The sequence below is a fragment of the Haematobia irritans genome, chromosome 2 (genome assembly GCF_050003625.1).
Source record: "Haematobia irritans isolate KBUSLIRL chromosome 2, ASM5000362v1, whole genome shotgun sequence".
NCBI lineage: Eukaryota > Metazoa > Arthropoda > Insecta > Diptera > Muscidae > Haematobia > Haematobia irritans.
Window position 1 is genome coordinate 210,887,861 of NC_134398.1, and position 18,457 is coordinate 210,906,317.

The window sequence follows — 18,457 nt, forward strand, 5'->3', positions numbered from 1 at the left end:
TTAGCAGTTTTTTTGGTCTTCTTTAGGTTCCGCTTGACAATAGCCCAGTATTTCTCAATTGGGCGGAGCTCTGGCGTGTTAGGAGGGTTCTTGTCCTTGGGAACCACCTGCACGTTGTTGGCGGCGTACCACTCCATGGCCTTTTTACCGTAATGGCAAGATGCCAAATCCGGCCAAAACAGTACGGAACAACCGTGTTTCTTCAGGAAAGGCAGCAGACGTTTATTCAAACACTCTTTCACGTAAATTTCTTGCTTGACAGTCCCGGAAGCTATGAAAATGCTGCTTTTCAAGCCACAGGTACAGATGGCTTGCCAAACCAGATATTTCTTTGCGAACTTTGACATTTTTATGTGCTTGAAAATATCTGCTACCCTTCCCCTTCCTTTTGCCGTATAAAACTCCTGTCCCGGAAGCTGCTTGTAGTCGGCTTTGACGTAGGTTTCGTCGTCCATTACCACGCAGTCAAACTTCGTCAGCATCGTCGTGTACAGCCTCCGGGATCGCGCTTTGGCCGTCACATTTTGTTTATCATCGCTATTTGGAGTCACTACCTTCTTGTAAGTCGATAGTCCGGCTCGTTTTTTGGCTCGATGCACGGTTGTAGACGATACACCCAGCTTATTTGCGGCATCTTGGAGAGAGAGGTTAGGGTTTCGCTTAAAACTACCGGCAACTCTCTTTGTCGTCTCAGCGGCTTCCGGTTTTCGATTTCCCCCCGATCCAGACTTCCTGGCTGTCGACAAACGTTCCCCAAACACTTTAATTACATTTGTAACGGTTGATTTGGCAACTTTTAGCAATTTTGCCAGCTTTGCGTGCGAGTAGCTCAGATTTTCGCGATGCGCGAGCAAAATTTTGATACGCTGCTCATCTTGCTTGGACGGCATTTTGACAACTGAAGAGTGAATTCCAAAATCAAATAAGGAGCAACATTCTACACACACACACCTTCAAAATGAGGGGTGTTCAGGTTTTTTAAATGCAAAATTGAAAGAAATACGTCAAGTTTATATTGACCAAATTTTGACCGTATCACCCTTTATTGCCCATTTGCAATACCATCCGACCTACATCAATAACAACTACTTCTGCCAAGTTTCAAGTCGAAACTTTTGGCAAAAATTTTATTGCTCCAGAAATATTGTCAAAATTTTATTTCTATAGAATATTTTGTCAAAATTTTATTTCTACAGGAAATTTTCTCAAAATTTTATTTCCTTATAAACTTTTGTCAAAAATGTATTTCCTTATAAACTTTTGTCAAAATTTTATTTCCTTAGAAACTTTTTTCAAAATTTTGTTCCTATAAAAATTTTTGTGAAAATTTCTATAAAATATTTTGTCAAAATTTTCTAGAAAATTTTATCCAAATTTTATCAAAATTTTCTAGAAAATTTTATACAAATTTTATCAAAATTTTATTCCTATAGAAAATTTTGTAAAAATTTTATTTCTATAGAAAATTTTGTAAAAATTTTATTTCTATAGAAAATTTTGTCAAAGTTTTATTTTTACAGAAGATTTTGTTAAAGTTTTATTCCTATAGAAAGTTTTGTCATAATTTTAGTTGTATAGAAAATTTTCTCAAAATTGTATTTTTTTTAGATACTTTTGTCAAAATTTTATTCCTATATAAAATTTTGTCAAAATATTGTATGTATTTCTGTTGAAAATGTTGTCAATTTCTTTTTTTTTTCTAAAAAAAATTTTAAAATGTTAAAATTTCTATAGAAGATTTTGTCAACATTTTATTGCCATAGAAAATTTTGCCAGCATTTTATTTCAATGGAAGTATTTGTTAAAATGTTATTTCAATAGATTTTTTTATTAATGTTTTCAGTATTTTATTTTTTAGAAAATTTTTTAAAAATTTTCTTTTCTAAAGAAGTGTATCAAATTTTGTGCGAATCAGTTTAGATTTCAATATATAAAAGTGGGAATGCAAATCGTTACATATAACTCAAAGTAAATGTGGGGAAATGCAGCTGACATCGAAAATATTTGTGTACAGAATGGTGTAGGGTATAATATAGTCGGCTCCACCCGACATTAGACTTCCCTTGCCTTTATAATTATCAACGGTCGATGGATAAAAACTAAAAAGCTAGCAGTTACCAAATTTACAAGTGATTCAAAACTCCTCCTGTTGAAAAACAAATAAAATTCCATGGGCTTATAAATAAAATTAAAACTTGACCAACTTGACTATATAGTAACAATTTCAATTTTTGTTTTGTCATTTTACTTATTCTTTGTTACCCATTAGCTTATTAGTTATTTGCTGGAATTGTATTTTTCATATTTTGTAATGTCACCCACACCCACCAATAATCCCAAAATTTAACCCAATTTCATTGTGAAGTCTTTCTCCTGCTTTCAGAGGAAGATAATTTTTTTTCCATTTGACATGTATTCAGTTGAATGCCGAATGATATCCCTTTAGAAATTTTGTCAACATTGTGCGGTTGCAACTATTGTTGTTCCAATATTTTGTTTTTGTTGCTTTGTTTTGTTGTAGTGAACTGTTTGTCATGTCATTCATCATCTGCACATTGAACATATTTAGTAGAGTGGAAAAATATTGAAAATTGTATTCTTTGTTTCAAATCCGAACAACAAAAATCGCGAATCACAAATCCCCAAGTCAAATATTACAAATAGTGTGCTGAAAGCAAAATGTCAGAAGACAATAAACGATTGTCAAAATGGGGTTTTTATGATTAGTAGATGCATTTCGTTTTTGTTCTATGACATTTTTCAAACAATATGGATTTTTGTTTTTCCAAAGAAAAAAAAAAAAAAAAAAAAAAAAAGAAAAACAATGAGATTACATTGAAACTCTTTCCTTTTCGCTTTGTTATTTGTTTATAAGAAAACTACACTTTATAATTTAGTTCCGCTTATGTTTTTTTTGACCTCATGTATTGTGCACTGATCTATTGTTCCTGGATGTCATTTGAAAGGGAAAAATAGTTATGATGATGACGATGGAAGGTTTCAAACAAAAAAAAATGTATAAGACCATTTTTCTTTTCCTTAAAAATATGTCCACAAAATGTCATATAAAGGTCATATACTCGTATACAGAGTGTAGGGTATAAACTATCTAAATCTCTTAAGATTTAATAAGAATCATAGATTTAAATCATTTCGAATTGTAAGCAAATTATATATTTGGGGATATCAATCCTTCTCTCTTCTCGCCTCTATTGAATTTTTTTTTTACTTTTTCTTGAGCACCACAGAAGGAGCTTTTTACATTTTTTTCTTTTCAAATAAAAAAAGCAAAAAAAAAAATTTGTATATAAAAGCTACAGATTACTTGATATATAATGCAACAAAGTAAAGTGCTATATTTGTCTGACCATATTTGTATATACCGGAAGAATGAATATATGGAGGCTTTATGTAATTCTGAACCAAATTAGATCAAATTTGACACACTTAAATATCATATTAAATATATTCTCCGTGGCAACTATGCAGTCAATTGGAGGAAAATCCCATTGAAAATGGGTCTAAAATATGAAATAGTCTACCATATTTTCCCAACTCTGGTGTACATATATAATTCTGCTATCTCTGCAAAATTTCACGTAAATGGGAGTTTAACTTTGGCCCCCGTGGTCATTTGAGTGTAAATCGGGCGAAAGATGTACATGGGAGCTATATCTAAATCTGAACCGATTACAATCAAATTTGGCACTCTTACCGATACTGTTAAGCGTACTCCTTGTGTAAAATTTGAACCAAATCACGGCAAAACTCTGGCTTTTGAGGCCATATAAGTTCAAATCGGACGAAAGATATATATGGGAGCTATATCTAAATTTGAACCGATTTCAATTAAATTTACCAAGCATTGGTAGAATGTCAATTCTACTCTTTATGCAAAATTTCACGTAATACATGAACAGACAGACAGACAGACAGATGGACGGACATCGCTAGATCAACTCAGAATTTAATTCTAAGACGATCGGTATACTAAACGATGGTCTCAGACTTTTCCTTCTTGGCGTTACAGACAAATGCACAAACTTATTATACCCTGTACCACAATAGTGATGAAGGGTATAAAAATTAACAAAATTTTCTATAGAAATGGAATTTCGACAAAATTTTCTACAGCATTAAAATTTTAAAAAAATTTTCTACAGAAATAAAATTTTCTATAGAATTAAAATTTTGACAAAATTTTCTATAGAAATAAAATTTTGACAAAATTTTCTATATGGTAGAATTAAAATTTTGACAAAATTTCCTACAGAATTAAATTCTTGACAAAATTTGGTATAGAATTACAATTTTGACAAAATTCTCTATATAATTAAAATTTTGACAAAATTTTCTATCGAAATAAAATTTCGACAAAATTTTCTATAGAATTAAAATTTTGACAAAATTTTGTACAGAATTACAATTTTGACAAAATTCTCTATAGAATTAAATTTATGACAAAATTTTCTATAGAAATAAAATTTTGACAAAACTTTGTATAGAAATAAAATTTTGACAAAATTTTCTATAGAATTAAAATTTTGATAAAATTTGGTATAGAATTACAATTTTGACAAAATTCTCTATATAATTAAAATTTTGACAAAATTTTCTATAGAAATAAAATTTCGACAAAATTTTCTATAGAAATAAAATTTCGACAAAATTTTCTATAGAATTAAAATTTTGTTATATTACATGTTAGCCTGATACCGAAACAGGCAATTGACGTCCAAATGCATTATATCTAATTATACAATTATTTTTCGAGCTTTATGGACAGATATAGATTAAGGAACATGGTTAATAGAGCCATTGAAAAGAAAACGCCAGATACAAATCTATACACGCCTGGACTGTACATGTTTCGGTTCGGGCGAATGAACCTTTCCACAGCCTTTAGTATAGATCTGGCTGGGAGAGATGACTCAATTTTGGGCCCTTTATGCTAACTCCTTATGGAGAAAACATTTGGGAAATTTCCTCTTACAAATTGAATCATCTTTTCTCCCACTGTACATCATCTTTTCATATAACTTACAAGTCCCTTAATCTTATTTTTATTTCGTTTTGTTACATAGTAATGCAACAACACGAAATTTATTTTTAGAAAGCTAATTTGTTAGAATTCACCTAAGTGGTGAACAGTCGAACAATGCTTATTGTTTCTACAGTCAACTACAACATATGACAATTAACAGAAACTGGTTTCCAGGATACAACAACAATTCTAACGCGTACATTAGTCGTGTTTTGACAAAATTTTCTATAGAATTAATATTTTGACAAAATTTTCTATAGAATAAAAATTTTGACAAAATTTTCCATAGAAATAAAATTTTTTACAGAAATAAAATTTTCTGTAGAAATACAATGTTGACAAAATTTTGGCAAATTTTCTATAGAAATAAAATTTGGACAAAATTTTCTATAGAAATGAAATTTTTACAAAATTTTCTATAGAAATAAAATGTTGACAAAATTTTATATAGCAATAAAATTTTGACAAAATTTTATATATTATTAAAATTTTGACAAAATTTTATATATAATTAAAATTTTGACAAAATTTTATATATAATTAAAATTTTGACAAAATTTTATATATAATTAAAATTTTGACAAAATTTTCTATAGAAATAAAATTTTAACAGAACTTTGTATAGAAATAAAAGTTTGACAAAATTTTCTATAGAAATAAAATTTTGACAAAATTTTCTATAGAATTAAAATTTTGAAAAAATTTTGTATAAAATTAAAATGTTGACAAAATTTAGTATAGAATTAAAATTTCGACATAATTTTCTGTAGAATTAAATTTTTGACAAAATTTTGTATAGAATTAAACAATTTGACAAAATTTTGTACAGAATTAAAATGTTGACAAAATTTAGTATAGAATTAAAATTTTGACATAATTTTCTGTAGAATTAAATTTTTGACAAAATTTTGTATAGAATTAAACAATTTGACAAAATTCTCTATTGAATTAAAATTTTGACAAAATTTTCTATAGAAATAAAATTTTTACAAAATTTTCTATAGAAATAAAATGTTGACAAAATTTTATATAGCAATAAAATTTTGATAAAATTTTATATATAATAAAAATGTTGACAAAATTTTATATATAATTAAAATTTTGACAAAATTTTCTATAGAAATAAAATTTTGACAAAACTTTGTATAGAATTAAAATGTTGACAAAATTTAGTATAGAATTAAAATTTTGACATAATTTTCTGTAGAATTAAATTTTTGACAAAATTTTGTATAGAATTAAACAATTTGACAAAATTCTCTATTGAATTAAAATTTTGACAAAATTTTTTATAGAAATAAAATTTTTACAAAATTTTCTATACAAATCAAATTTTGACGAAATTTTCTATAGAATTAAAAATTTTGAAAAAATTTTGTATAGAATTACAATTTGACGAAATTCTCTATAGAATTAAAATTTTGACAGAATTTTCTATAGAAATAAAATTTGGATAAAATTTTCTATAGAAATGAAATTTTGACAAAATTTTCCATAAAAATGAAATTTTGACAAAGTTTTCTATAGAAATAAAATTTTGGCAAAATTTCCTATAGAAATAAAATTTTGACAAAATTTTCTATAGAAATAAAATGTTGACAAAATTTTATATAGCAATAAAATTTTGACAAAATTTTATATAAAAAAAAAAAAACTTTTGACAAAATTGTCTATAGGAATAAAATTTTGATAAAATTTTCTATAGAAATATAATTTTGACAAAATTGTTTATAGAAATAAAATTTTGACACTATTTTCTATAGAAATAAAATGTTGACCAAAACCACCCTGTATATCTAAAGGTGCACATAAAAAATAGTTCTTCGATTTTTTTTTGTCTTCACATTTCAAATTCATTCACCAATAAATTGCATCCAGGTACCAAAAAGCAATTTAATATTATTTTTGTTTGCCTATCAAATCTCCTAATTACTCCAAAAATATTTTCAACAGTTATTGAGAATTGTGAACATAGTTTGAGTTATAGTTGTTGAGCATTCGAATTACCCTTGACTTCAATTTGAAGAGTTATTTCCTTCCTTTATTCTGCATTCACTGTCGCCTCAATAATGAGAATAAAAAATAGAAATTACTATATATGAATAAAAAGTAAGCAATTATTCTTGAATATTCATTAAAAATAGAAAACAAAAAAATGCAAGAATTAATTTTGTTCAAAGAATGCTAAATTTTATTCCCAGCAAAGAGGAGCAAAGGAGAAGTAAGCTAATTCCAATTACTATAATCATGTCAAGAAGGCTCTTAATGAATTTTCTATAAATACACAAAAATATCAAATTGGGGGATATAATTATTGGGGTAGTGAATTGTGGGATATACAAATTTTCATTGGAATTATGATAATATAAATAAAGATATCGTTGCCAAATTATTTTTATTCTAAATTTATTTTTTCTGGTTGTATCTTAAAAGTTTCAGTGCGCATTTAAGGATTAATATAATAATTATACCTTGTGCCACACTGTGGAATATGACATTACAAGTTAGTGCATATGTTTGCAACACGCAGAAGGAGACGAGATAGACACATGGTGTCTTTGGCAATATTGCTCAGGGTGGGTCCCTGAGTCGATCTAGCCATGTCCGTCTGTCTGTGAACACATTTATGTGATCAAAGTCTAGGTCGCAGTTTTAGTCCAATCGACTTAAAATTTGGCAGAAGTTTCTGTTTTGGTTCAGAATAGACCCTATTGATTGTGGAAGAAATCGGTTCAGATTTAGATATAGCTCCCATATATATCATTCGTCCGATATGCACTTATATGGCCGCAGAAGCCAGAGTTTTAGCCTAATTTGCTTGAAATTTCGCACAATTAGAACAATTAGTACTAAAGTCAATTGTGTCAAATTTGGTTGAAATCGGTTCCGATTTAGATATATGTTAGCTACCACATATATGTCTTTCGCCTGATATGGACTTATATGGCCCCATAATCCAAATTTGTATCCTAGTATGCTTTAAATTTTGTACAGGGAGTAAAATTAACCTTTTCGATATACATGCCAAATTTGGTTGAAAGCGGTTGAGATTACATATAGCTCCCATATATCACTCGACCGATTTACTCTCATATGACCACAGAGGTCAAATTTGTAATCCGATTAAAGTGAAATTTCGCACAGGAAGTAGAATTACCATTGTAGCCAAGTATGCCAAATTTAGTTGAAATCGGTTCAGATTTCGATTTCGCTATATTTCCCATAAATGTTTTTTCTGATTTTGGTAAAAATACCACAATTTATTTCCGTGTGAAATCGCTACTGCTTAGTCGAAAAATTGTAAAAATCCCTCCAGTTTTCGTATACTTCTAATACATATCTATCAACTGATAAATCATAAAAACGCTTTTGCGAAGTTCCCTCAAAATTGATCAAGATTTAAATATTTGTCCATATTTTTTTAGCAACATTGTGTTCCACCGCAGAGCAATAGCCGACTTAAATTTTAAGTCAAGAGATTTTGTAGCAGTCTGAAAAATGTTGTCCAGATCGAATTAGATTTAAGTATATGTATGTGGGACACAACATATTGTTCGCCTCTGATATGGTATCGAAAATGTGGATCTACAAAATTGTGCAGTGTATAATATAGTCGGCCCCCTTTCGACTTTACAAGTTTCCTTACTTGTTATACCCTCCACCATAGGATGGGGGTATATTAACTTTATCATTCCGTTTGTAACACATCGAAATATTGCTATAAGACCCCATAAAGTATATATATCCTGGGTCGTGGTGAAATTCTGACTCGATCTGAGCATGTTCGTCCGTCCGTCTGTTGAAATCATGCTAACTTCCGAACGAAACAAGCTATCGACTTGAAACTTGGCACAAGTAGTTGTTATTGATGTAGGTCGGATGGTATTGCAAATGGGCCATATCGGACCACTTTTACATATAGCCCCCATATAAACCGACGCTCAGATTTGGTTTGCGGAGCCTCATGGAGGAGCAAAATTCATCCGATCCGGCTGAAATTTGGTTCATGGTGTTATTACATGGTTTCTAATAACCATGCCAAAATTGGTCCACATCGGTCCATAATTACATATAGTCCCCATATAAACCGATCCCCAGGTTTGGATTGCGGAACCTCTAAGAGAAGCAAATTTCATCATATCCAGCTGAAATTTAGTACATGGTGTAAGTATATGGTCTCTAACAACTGTGCAAAAATTGGTCCACATCAGTCCATAATTATATATAGCCCTCATATAAACCGATCCCCCAAATTTGGCTTGCGATTGCTCTACGAGAAGCAAATTTCATCCGATCCGGCTGAAATTTGGTACATGGTGTTGGTATATGGTCTCTAACAACCATGCAAAAATTGGTCCATATCGGTCCATAAATATATATAGAGCCCATATTAACCGATCCCCAGATTTGGCTTGCGGAGCCTCTAAGAGAAGAAAATTTCATCCGATCCAGCTGAAACTTTGCAGAAATTGGTCCACATCGGTTTATAATTATATATAGCCCCATATAAACTGATCCCCAAATTTGGCTTGCGGAGCCTCTAAGAGAACCAAATTTCATCCGATCCGGCTGAAATTTGGTACATGGTGTTAGTATATGGTCTCTAACATCCATGCAAACAATTGGTTCATATCGGTCCATAATTACATATAGCCCACATATAAACCGATCCCCCGATTTGGCTTGCAGAGCCTCTAAGAGAACCAAATTTCATCCGATCCATATAAACCGATTCCCAGATTTGACCTCCGGAGCCTCTTGGAGGAGCAAAAGTCATCCGATCCGGTTGAAATTTGGTACGTGGTGTTAGTATATGGTCTCTAACGACCATGCAAGAATTGGTCCATATAGGTCCATAATTATATATATCCCCCATATAAACCGTTCCCCAGATTTGATCTCCGGAGCCTCTTGGAGGAGCAAAATTCATCCGATCCGGTTGAAATTTGCAACGTGGTGTTAGTATAAGGCCGCTTATAACCATGTCATAATTGGTCCATATCGGTCTATAGTTATATATAGCCGATCCTCAATCACACAAAAATTGGTCCATATCGGTTCATAATCATGGTTGCCACTCGAGCAAAAAAAAATCTACCAAAATTTTAGTTTTATAGAAAACATTGTCAAAATGTTATTTCTATAGAAAAATTAGTCAAAATTTTATTTTTATAGAAAATTTTGTCAAAATTTTATTTCTATAGAAAATTTTGTCAAAATTTTATTTCTATAGAATTTTGTCAAAATTTTATTTCTATAGAAAATTTTGTTAAAATTTGATTTCTATAGAACATTTTTTCCAAATTTTATTTCCATAGAAAATTTTTTCCAAGTTTTATTTCTATAGAAAATTTTTTCCAAATTTTACTCCTATAGAAAATGTTATCAAAATTTTATTTTGTCAAAATTTTATTTCTATAGAAACTTTAAACTTAATTATATACGTATTTAATCGGCCTTTTTTAGTTTAATATATACCACGTTATTACGGTGTTAAGAAATTTTAAGATACCTTGCCATCGTCAAGTGTTACCGCAACCCAAGTAATTCGATTGTGGATGACAGTCTTCAGTACAAGTTTCTATGCAATCCATGGTGGAGGGTACATAAGATTCAGCCTGGCAGAACTAACGGCCGTATATACTTGATTATTTTGTATATTTTCCTTAGTTTTTTGAAATGAAATCTGAAATACTGAAACAGCATCACATCTGAAGAACTAATACGAAATCAAAGCATCTGATATTAAGATATACGTTTTACGACCTATGACAAGTCCATGAAAAATTCATTGCTTTTTGAGTCAATATTGCGCCATTTCCAGATCCAAAAATAACATTTTCATTGCTGTTTTGACTTTTGTCTGGGCCTTTAATTTCAGCAACAAAAATTGATTATGTCTTCTACCATTCAAATGCAATCAAATCTAATAAACAAAAGTCTTAATGTTTATCTACTTACAGCATAATCGAAACAATCAATGGCCAAAGAAATCCTATTAAATATAATCCCCCAAGAAGAGAAGGGTTTTGGACCAACAACGCAACTTTTACAAGTGGACAACAACAACAACAACAAATAATTAAGCAAAGACCAAAAGAAATCAAGTCGAAAAAAATCATCGAAGACGCACCAAAACTATAGCTAGAATCTCAAACAGCAAAAACTACACAAAAACATCTTGTTCCAGCTTAAGAGAAAGAGAAACAACGATTTATTGAAGTAATCAGGAACAAAAGCGGACACAGTTAAACCAATAGAAAAGCTTAGAAGAGCTGGCAAAAGAAAAAATTCCAATAGAAGGGAAATTTTCTGAAGAGAAATTAAAGAAAAAGGAAAATCAGCAGATGACTGCATTGCAATTTGGATGAGAGAGAACAAAAAAGAAATTAAGTGTAATTAAGTAAAAGAGACACTCTAATACCAATGACATGATGCAGAGATATTAACAAAAAACCAAAGTAGAGACTAAGCTACCACAAGGCAAGGAAAGACATAGAGTATCCCTCTACTCCCAAGGCTAAGACATCACATCCAAAAGCCTTAACTAAGACAAAAAAGAAAAAAAAATAATCTCCCTTCCTACTCCTATCACTAGAGCTTACCGTATCTGACAATATAATCGGTATTCCTTATGTAGCATAAAGAAACTATTCAATAGCCCATGTACAAGAAAGCAGAAAGAATTTGATAAAATTCCTAAATATTTCCAACGAACGATAGTCGAAATGCAACGAAAGAGTGCATTTTGAACTGATACAAAAAGCTCAATAAGTCTTAGATATTAAAATTTTGCAAAAGATATTCAAGTGAATTTGGTCTTTTATTTGGCCACCTCTATCCCACGCTGCAAAGAACTCTGTCGAGCTGTCATGCGATTTGAGAGAATTTTTGTACTCAATGAACGCTGAATGAAGATTACTAATCCATGAGATTTGATTTTCACTTTGAATGGACTCAACAGCATTTAACATTCAAATGCATATTTGGAAACTTCTATTAATTGGTAAGTTCTGATGGCAATATTATCTCAAGTTTGGATAAAAAAATATATAACAAATATTTTATTTATTTTTTTTTATAAATAATAATTAAAAATTCTTAAAAAATTAGTAAAAGAATAAAATCGCATCTACATAATGATATCTGACATCGCAAAGAACGTTTCAAAATTCTAACTCGATCTTGCTATGTCCGTCCATCTTAAGGTATGTTAATTTCCATACTTCACTACTGGAGTCTCCAACAAGATAAAATTTTATTTGATATGTGATGCAAGTATGACTCAAGGACGATAAAATCGGTCTTCAGATTTAGCTTTGTGATCAGTAAGACGACACAATAGCATAAAACTGGATATGCGGAGTGGGTTTTCGAGGAATTTTCACATACTTTATTGAGAATTCGAATGAAATTTCTAAAGTCTTATTTCTAGTAATTTAAAAATTATTAAAAATTCCAAATTTCAAATCTTTAAGCCTGGCAAGAACGCATTAAATGACTAAAAATTTTAACTAAATGCAATATCTTTTGCTAATGCAAATGAATATAAACACACATCACTATTTGCTTAACTTCTTAGCAAATCCATGACTATACATGATTCTCCAGATCCCTTAAGTATTAATAAACATTGGTTCTCCTTAAGTCTCAGGGCATACAAACATCTAGTTTTCTCTCTCCCACACACACACACATCATCTTGCATAAATATTTAGCTTAATTAGCAGAAGATTTAGAAATCTTTGACCAATACAAATATGCATATTTACCACACACCTTTAAGATATTTTAACCCTTTGAGTACCGGTGTCCATTTAAAACGAAATGAAATTTTAACAACATTTTCTATAGAAATTAAATTTTGACAAAATTTTCTATAGAAATGAATTTTTTACAACATTTTCCATAGAAATGAAAACTTTAAAAATTTTCCATAGAAATGACATTTTGACAAAATTTTCTATAGAAATCAAATTTTGACAAAATTTTGTATAGAAACAAATTTTTTACAACATGTTCTATAGAAACAAAATTATGACTAAAAATCTATAGAAAAATAATTTTGAAAAAAATTTTCCATAGAACTAAAATTTTGACAAAATTTTCTTGTATAAAATTTTTGTATAAAAAATTCTGTATAGAAAATTGTTTATATAAATGAAATTTTAACAAAATTTTCTAAAGAAATGAAATTTTGACAATTTTTCTATAGAAGTTAAATTTTGTCAAAATTTTCGATAAAATAAAATGTCAACAAAATTTTCGATAGAAATTAAATTTTTACAAAATTTCCCATAGAATTGAAATTTTGACATTTTCCATAGTATTGGAAATTTGAGAAAATATTCTTTAGAAATGAAATTTTGACAAAATTTTCAATAGAAATGAAATTTTGACAAAATTTTCAATATATATGAAATTTTGACAAAATTTTCAATAGAATTGAAATTTTGACAAAATTTTCTATAAAAATTAAATTTTGACAAAATTTTCCATAGAAATGAAATTTTGACAAAATTAAAAAAAATGAAATATTGACCAAATTTTCTATAGAAATAAATTTGGACAAAAATTTACATTGAAATGAATTTTGACAAAATTTTCTATATAAATGAAATTTTGACAAAACTTTCCATAAAAATGGAATTTTGACAAATTTTTCTAAACTTTTACAAACGAAACTTTTTTTACAAAATTTTATATAGAAAATTCTATATAGAAAATTTCTATAGAAAAATGTTTATATAAATGAAATGTTGACAAAATTTTCTACAGAAATGAAATTTTGACAAATTTTTCTATAAAAGTTAAATTTTGATAACATTTTCTATGAAACAAAATTTCAACAAAATTTTCGATAGAAATGAAATTTACGATAGAAATGAAATTTTGACAAAATTTCCCATAGATATTATATTTTGACAAAATTTTCCATAGAAATGAAATTTTGACAAAAATTTCTATAGAAGTTAAATTTTGAAAAAATTTTCAAAATAAATGAAATTTTTACAAAATTGTATACAGAACTGAAATTTTGACAAAATTATCTATAGAAATAAAACTTTTGCTAACAAAACTGTTTTTACAAAATTTTCTATAGAAAATTCTATATAGAAAATTTCTATAGAAAAATGTTTATATAAATGAAATTTTGACAAATTTTTCTACAGAAATGAAATTTTGAGAATTTTTTCTATAGAAGTTAAATTTTGACAACATTTTCTATAAAATAAAATTTCAACAAAATTTTCGATAGAAATGAACGTTTTACAAAATTTACGATAGAAATGAAATTTTGATAAAATTTCCCATAGAAATGATATTTTCACAAAATTTCCCATAGAAATGAAATTTTGACAAAACTTTCTATAAGAATGGAATTTTGGCAAATTTTTCTATAGAAATGAAATTTTTACAAATTTTTCTATAGAAATGAAATTTTGACAAAATTATCTATAGAAATAAAACTTTTGCTAACAAAACTGTTTTTACAAAATTTTCTATAGAAAATTCTATATAGAAAATTTCTATAGAAAAATGTTTATATAAATGAAATTTTGACAAATTTTTCTACAGAAATGAAATTTTGAGAAATTTTTCTATAGAAGTTAAATTTTGACAACATTTTCTATAAAATAAAATTTCAACAAAATTTTCGATAGAAATGAACGTTTTACACAATTTACGATAGAAATGAAATTTTGATAAAATTTCCCATAGAAATGATATTTTCACAAAATTTCCCATAGAAATGAAATTTTGACAAAACTTTCTATAAGAATGGAATTTTGGCAAATTTTTCTATAGAAATGAAATTTTTACAAATTTTTCTATAGAAATGAAATTTTGACAAAATTTTCTATAGAAATAAAACTTTTACTTACAAAACTTTTTTGTACAACATTTTCTATAGAAAATTCTATATAGAAAATTGTTTATATAAATGCAATTTTGACAAAATTTTGTATAGAACTGAAATTTTGACAATTTTTCTATAGAAGTTAAATTTTGAAAAAATTTTCTATAAAATAAAATATCAACAAAATTTTCGATAGAAATGAAAGTTTACACAATTTACGATAGAAATGAAATTTTGACATAATTTCCCATAAAAATTATATTTTGACAAAATTTCCCATAGAAATGAAATTCTGAAAAAACTTTCTATAAAAATGGAATTTTGACAAATTTTTCTACAGAAATGAAATTTTGAAATAAAACTTTTACTTACAAAACTTTTTTGTACAACATTTTCTATAGAAAATTTTATATAGAAAATTTCTATAGAAAATTGTTTATATAATTGAAATTTTGACAAAATTTTTATAGAACTGAAATTTTGACAATTTTTCTATAGAAGTTAAATTTTGACAAAATTTTCTATAAAATAAAATATCAACAAAATTTTCGATAGAAATGAAAGTTTTACACAATTTACGATAGAAATGAAATTTTGACAAAATATCCCATAGAAATGATATTTTGACAAAATTTTCCATAGAAATGAAATTTTGACAAAACTTTCCATAAAAATGGAATTTTGACAAATTTTTCTATAGAAATGAAATTTTTACAAAATTTTATACAGATCTGAAATTTTGACAAAATTATCTATAGATATAAAACTTTTACTTACAAAACTTTTTTGTACAAAAATTTCCATAGAAACAACATTTTGATAAAATTTTCTATAGATATGACATTTTAAAAAAATTTTCTATATATATGAAATTTTGACAAAATTTTTCTTAGAAATGAATTTTTGACAAAATTTTCTTTGAAATAAAATTTTTACAAAATTGTCTATAGAAATAAAATTTGACAAAAATTTTTATAGAAATGTTATTTTTACGTATTTTTGAGTATTGTTGACCTATTTTATGATTATTCTGATTATTAATTTTGTTCGGCTTAGAAACAATCGATTATTGATGTGTTTTAATATTTATTTCCCTTAGAAATGAAATGGTGCAATGGTTAGCATGCCCGCCTTGCATATACAAGGTCGTGGCTTCGATTCCAGCTTCGACCGCACACCAAAAATTTTTCAGCGGTGGATTATCCCACCTCAGTAATGCTGGTGATATTTCTAAGGGTTTCAAAGCTTCTCTAAGTGGTTTCACTGCAATGTGGAACGCCGTTCGTACTCGGCTGTAAAAAGAACGTCCCTTGTCCCTTGTCTTAAAAATAAAATGTTTACAAAATTTTCTGTACAAATAAAAGTTTGATAAAATTTTCTATATAAACAAAATTTTGACATTTTCTATAGATATAAAATTTTTACAAAATGTTCTATAGAAATGTATTTTTGACAAAACTTTCTTTAGAAATGAAATTTCGGCAAAATCATCTTAAAAAAAATTTAAAATTTTTCTATAGAAATAAAAATTTTACAAAATTTTCTGTAGAAATAAAATTTTCTATAAAAATGAAATTTTTACAAAATTTTCTATAGAAATGCAATGTTGATAAAATTTTCCTTAATAATGAAATTTTGACGACAATTTTTTATTAAATGAAATTTTTCTACAGAAATGAAATTTTTACAAAATTTTCTACAAACATTAAATTGTGAAACAATATAAATGAAATTTTGAAAAATTTTTCAAAAGAAATGGAATTGAGACAATTTTTTATAGAAAAGAAAATTTAAGAAATTTTTCTATAGAAATAAATTTGGCAAAATATTTTTTTTTAGTTGTTTTTGTTTTTTTTTGTTTTTGTTTTTGTTTTTTGAAAAATTTTTTCAATATTTTGGTACATTATTTTTGGCTCGAGTGGCAACCGTGATTACAATACAATTCGACTTACATTAATAACAATTACTTGTGTCATATTTCTAGTCGATGCGTCCGGGACTTAAGAGTGATTTGAACAGACGGACGGACGGAAATCGGAGATGACTCAAATTTTTGCGACGACCCATAATGTATATAATATATGTAGGTTTGAGGCCAATATTTCTGTTGTACAAAGGAAACATAGTCGTATAGTGGAGGGTATAAAAAAATACATTTTTTCTGAAAGTAGCTTCAGTTCGGTAATGAAAAGGTTAATTGCAAATATTTCCAAGTTGAAAATCACTTAAAATAAATTTATTTGTTGGCACTTTTCTCTTCCATTTAAATTGCAAATTCGCAAATGTTTTGTGTATTTTTTCTTCTTTCATTAATTATTATCTTGTTTTTTTTTTTTTTATTTTTTAAACATATTATAAAATTCAGGTTCTATTTATAGAACACTTGACAAATTTTGTATTTTAATTAATTCTTTGTTGATTTAGTATACTATCAAATTATGTTGAATATATTTTGTATTTGAGCATAAATAGATTTAGCAAATTTATTCAAATATCCATTTGAACAGATTTTCGGTCATGAAACCTATCGAATTGATTGGCTTATCTAAGTAGTCGGTGTTCTCTGAACATTGTGCAATATAAAGGGAAATCATTACAATGAAATAGCAATAACACTAAACAGGTATTCGTAAGCAGTTTCTCTTCATCTGTAGAACTGTAAAGCACAGATTGTTGAATAGGGTGTACAGAAAAATCTCATAAAAATTCGAAGAAACAAATCTTTCCTGGTAGCACTCACAGTATAAATTCAGAACATCCCAATATCATTGGGATTCATTTAATTCTGAATGCATTCAATTCATTGACTTTAATATGTTTGTATCTTGCAAAACCACGTGTTCCACTTCACTCGACTATCTATAACTAACAATTAGTTCAGATATTTGAATACATTAATTTTCTCCATTTCACTTGAAGAGCATTCAAGTGTAGCTTAGAAATCGATAATATCCAAACATGAAGTGAACATGTGGATGTATGAGTGTATGCTTCTGATTGAATGAATCATAGATCTCTTTGAATTCCTTATATGGCCACAGTGATGCGAACCTATTGAGAGGATATTAATTATATTTAAGTGGAAGTCTAATACATTGAAATGTATGATTCCAAGTGTGTGTGTGTATTGAGTGTATATGTGCCTGCATACATTTCTTCGTATTATGAGGCAAATGGAGGTTTATTAAGGGAAATCAATGGAATTGTAATAGCTGAAGACATCAGCAGCAATTTTCTTTCTGACCTAAAATTAGTATGAGATCTCTTGATTTATAAGAGAGAAATCCTCGCACTACGACATATTTATCCATATTTTCTAAATTTTAAGAACTTAGACTACTCAGCTGTAAGAGAAAAATTTTACCATATCGACTGGTCATCAATATACAACCTTGAATTCCCTGACGGTCAGTTTACTTTCTTTAACATAACCACAACTGATGATAAATTTTGGCAAAATTTTCTATGGAAATAAAATTTTTACAAAATCTTCTACAGAAATGAAATGTTGACAAAATTTTCTATAGAAATAAAATGTTGACAAAATTTTC

General features: G+C 27.9%; 1 protein-coding gene across 1 annotated transcript in view; it reads left to right on the top strand.

Annotated features, from left to right (window-relative positions):
- CadN2 (Cadherin-N2) overlaps positions 1-18,457 on the top strand; it is a 799,659-nt gene that overhangs the window by 188,752 nt on the left and 592,450 nt on the right. Inside the window, exon 2 of the mRNA XM_075297355.1 lies at positions 11,008-12,050. Coding sequence (XP_075153470.1) covers positions 11,996-12,050 — 55 coding nt within the window. The 5' untranslated portion in view covers positions 11,008-11,995. The remainder of the gene's footprint in view (positions 1-11,007; positions 12,051-18,457) is intronic.